The 4,057-nt window shown below is 32.6% G+C and overlaps 1 protein-coding gene across 1 annotated transcript; it reads right to left on the reverse strand.

Moving 5' to 3' along the window:
* Positions 1–311: 311 nt before the first annotated feature.
* On the reverse strand, positions 312–1,921 carry LOC148204067 (uncharacterized). Its single transcript, XM_088107844.1, has 2 exons — positions 784–1,921; positions 312–502 (listed from the first exon to the last, which is right to left on the reverse strand). Exons 1-2 carry the CDS (start codon positions 1,919–1,921, stop codon positions 468–470), a joined length of 1,173 nt encoding a protein of 390 aa, XP_087963970.1. The 3' UTR covers positions 312–467.
* Positions 1,922–4,057: the final 2,136 nt, after the last annotated feature.

The raw sequence follows: 4,057 nt of genomic DNA on the forward strand, positions 1-4,057 counted from the left end.
CGTTATCAGTCCTAATGATTTTAACAGTTTTATTGAACTGAGTTTTAATTTTCATGACAAAGGACTGTAGAAGCTCTCTAGTTTGACCCTTATTGTGCATAAGAAAAGCCCAGGTGTGTCTACTGCAATCATCAACAATAGTAAGGAAGTATTTATGCCCATGTATAGACGAAATAGAGATAGGACCCCATATGTCACAATGTATAATATCAAAACAGTTTTCTGATAAGGAATTGGATTTAGGAAAAGGTAATCTATGTTGCTTTGCGTAATGGCAAATGTCACAAACACTATCAGAAACAGTTTGAATATAAGGGAAAGTTTTGCACATTCTTTCAACAATTTTATGTCCAGGATGTCCCAGCCTATAATGCCATAGATTTATATTTACATGCTCATAAGAAAAAACAAAATTAGGTGCCAAATTTCTTCCAACAGCCTGTAGGTAGTAAAGCCCTCTATACACCTTAGCACATCCAATCATCTTCAATGTAGAGCTGTCCTGGATTTGACACATCTTAGAGGAAAAGGTTAGTGTGCAGTCCATATCTCTAGTTAAACTTTGTACAGATATAAGGTTGAAACTAAAATCTGGTATGTATAGAACATTAAAAATTATGAAATTTTCTGAAAACTGTACAGTTCCTGCATAGTTGGCTGTAACAGTGGAGTTATTAGGCAATTTAATAGATATGGGTTTGATTTTAGTGAATGTTATGAACAAATTTTTGTCATGGGTCACATGATCTGTGGCCCCTGTGTCTATAATCCATGAGGACATACCTTGTCTGTCCTCTGCAGTGTCTTTATGCATTTGACTGACAGTGTGGGAAGGGCTGTCACTCTTCTCAAGCATCTGCAGTATTTTCTGCATTTGTTCTGGTGTGAAGCTTTGAGCAACGTTAGTGCTATTTTGCTGGTTGATCTGTGATCTTTCAGCAGAAATAGTGCAGGCATTCACAGTCCCCAACTCACTCTGTCCCATACTGTTTTGGTTGTTGCTGTCATTTTTCTTGTACCACGGTGGGTATCCATGTTTAGAGTAGCATTCATCTACTGTGTGATTCATTTTATGGCAGTGGGAACATTGCTTTCCATAGTTAGGATTTCTTCCTTTCCCTCTTCCTTGTCCACGAGGTGTGAATCCACGTCCCTGACTCTTCCAACCTTGATCATTCTTCCAATGGTTCTGTTTTTCAGTGCTGTTTGCCAGAATTTTAACTTCATTTTGGTTGATGAGTCCAGAGGCATGTTTCTCCTGTCTTTCCTGTTGCATTATGAGGGAAAAAGCACGGTTAATGTTGGGTAAAGGTTCCATTAGCAAAATTTGTGTTCTTATAGTACTGTAATGCTCATTCAGGCCCTTTAGGAAGCATATAACATGTTCCATTTCCCTGTACTTATAGGAGACTTTAGAAAGATCACAGCTGCAAGGAATCTTGCAGCTACACCGTGGGATGGGTCTAAGAAATTCCAGTTCCTCCCATAAGACCTTCAAGTCAGTGAAATACTGACTTACGCTCCTTTCTCCTTGCTTAATTGAATGAATTTCTTGGAGCAAATCAGAGAATTTAAAATAGTCTCCTTTGGAAAATCTTTCCTTTAGTTCTTCCCATAATTCTTGAGCATCTTCTACATATATAACACTTTCTGCAATCTGGGGTGAAAGAGTCTTGATAATCCAAGACAGCACCATCATGTTACTTCTTTCCCAAGAATCAAAAATTGGATCTTCTCTTTGGGGTTTCTTGATCCCTCCATCTATGAATTTTAACTTGTTCTTGGAGAGAAGAGCTCTTCTCATATTTCTACTCCAAGAAGTGTAATTGGATTCATCAAGAATCTGAGAAATAAGAGAAATCCCTGGGTTTTCTCCTGGATGGAGATAAAATGGGCTTGAAGGATTGTTGGACGGATCCATGCTTGCTAACAGAGTGATAAAGGGCAGATGCAGCGGAAACAGAGGCAGAACAGGCACAGGACCTGCTCTGGTACCATATTAAAACAGGCCCAAATCAAGAAAGGCTGAGGCCCAATACTCTCTGGCCTTCAATACTGAAAACATCAGCTTCTCCTAGAAGCTTCCTTTGGTCAGAAAGCATTGCATGTCTGAAACTGGATGTGCACGCAAGGAAAGAAAAAGCAGAAGGCTTCTCTGATGCAGTGCACAAGCGAGATGATGATGGAGCTGCTCCAATGGCTGTCCGTTGGGAGAGAAGAAGAAGATTAAAGAAGAAGAAAAGAAGAGTTGGTAATCGGAAGTAAGTAAAAGTTTATTGTATTCTGTATATGTGTATTGATCTCTTCATCATCTTACAAAAGGGCTGGAATCCCTATTTATATAGGGTTCCATGAAACAGAAAAGGGAGTTGGTTACAACTCATAACAGAACCATAAAAGCCTAAAACTAACAACCCTAAAACACTTAATGTTGCTCTTAGGAGCAATAACTATGAAACAGAAACATTAATACCTATCAATGATTTCAATTTTCTATGTTGCAGTATAATTTTTCTATATAATTTTTCTATATAATTTTTCTATATAAGAAACCAATATTGAAATCTCTTACAAAGTTTGCTAATCTAATTAAAATGTTTGTATATAATTTTTTATAAATTAAAAGTATTTAGGTTTGTAATAAATTGGAAATTAATTATATTTTTTTTATATTAAAAATAAATATTTTTTTTAAAAAAGAAAACTCATGACTCTAACCACAAAGTTTTTGTAAATATTTTTGCTAATCATGTGAAATAAACCAAATTGACATGTGAAGAGTCAACTAATTCATGTTCTCTGCAGTCCCTCTTATTGTTCTGGAAGCTGATATCCTTGCTGTTTGTTTTTCTAAATGCAAGATCTCTCTTATAAAATAATCAAGAGATGTTAAAATTTTAAAATTTTAAGAAAGTATAAAATTACATCAATACAGTATCATTCAGGTACATGTGATAAACTCTCTTTATCGTTTTATAATTGTTTGGCCATGAGAGTAGCTGATTCCTCTGTGATAGGAAAAGGTCTTGTAGCAAGAACATCATCACCTCTTTAAAATTCCAACCGGACATGTATCTATAAATAATATTATTGAGGGAGCACAAATGTAAATATTTGTTATCTGCGTCACACCCACAATTGAAAAGAAAATATTCAAAACAAAAAAAAAAACTGTAATTTTGTTACTAATTTTATTTCTTTTGTTTCATTATTATTTCCATGTAGCCAACTTGATGTCATGTTCTTGTTCTTAGTGTTTCAGCTTTATTCATTGCAAGTTGACTTCTCTATTCAATACTTAATGGGTTGATTAGCATGTAATTCGGTTTTATTGTTTCAGTCAAATCGTGTGTTTCTTTAGAAAGAAAGGGAAAAAATAAAAAGACATATTTGTTTATAACAAGGGTTAAACAAAGACATTTTTCACAATGTCATCGTGGTAAAAGTCAAAGGTTTTTCAATAATTAAATATGATTTGACAGCTTTTTGACTTTGAAGCCACTGGAATGTGACAACTTTATATTCTTCAAATTATTTTTTAACAAATTTCAATAACCCTCATCTATAATTTCTTTTATCATAAATTCTTCAATAATAAATAACGAAAATAAAAATATTAATACAATCTTAAATAAAAAAAGTTTTATAATTACTTAAATCTTGTTTAAAATTTAAACAGTACTAATTAGTTACGATGAATATATTAATGAAGAAACGTTACTTGGGTAAAATATTTTTCTAATATTTAAAGTTTAACATTTTAAAACTCTTCTCTAAAACAAGTGTTAAATAAAAAAGACGTAACTATTTGTATTTATTTGGCTATTAGAATATATATATTTATATATATATATATATATATATATATATATATATATATATATATATATATATATATATATATATATATATATATATATATATATGATGAATTGATTCCTTTATTATGTATATGAATGCAGTATTTATACAAGATGAGCACTAATAATAAGAAGAGATATATGTTATCAGTGGTTCCTGAAATATCTCTTTAACAACTTAATACGTTAAGATTATG

This window comes from Vigna umbellata, chromosome 2 (genome assembly GCF_029865625.1).
Source record: "Vigna umbellata cultivar VRB3 chromosome 2, Vumbellata_1.0, whole genome shotgun sequence".
NCBI classification, from domain to species: Eukaryota; Viridiplantae; Streptophyta; class Magnoliopsida; order Fabales; family Fabaceae; genus Vigna; species Vigna umbellata.

Coding starts and splice junctions, on each gene's coding strand:
- LOC148204067 (XM_088107844.1), bottom strand. CDS start 1,921: ATGGATCCGTCCAACAATCCTTCAAGCCCATTTTATCTCCATCCAGGA. Junction 503..783: donor CACTGCAGAGGACAGACAAG/GTATGTCCTCAT, acceptor TGTCAAATCCAG/GACAGCTCTACATTGAAGAT.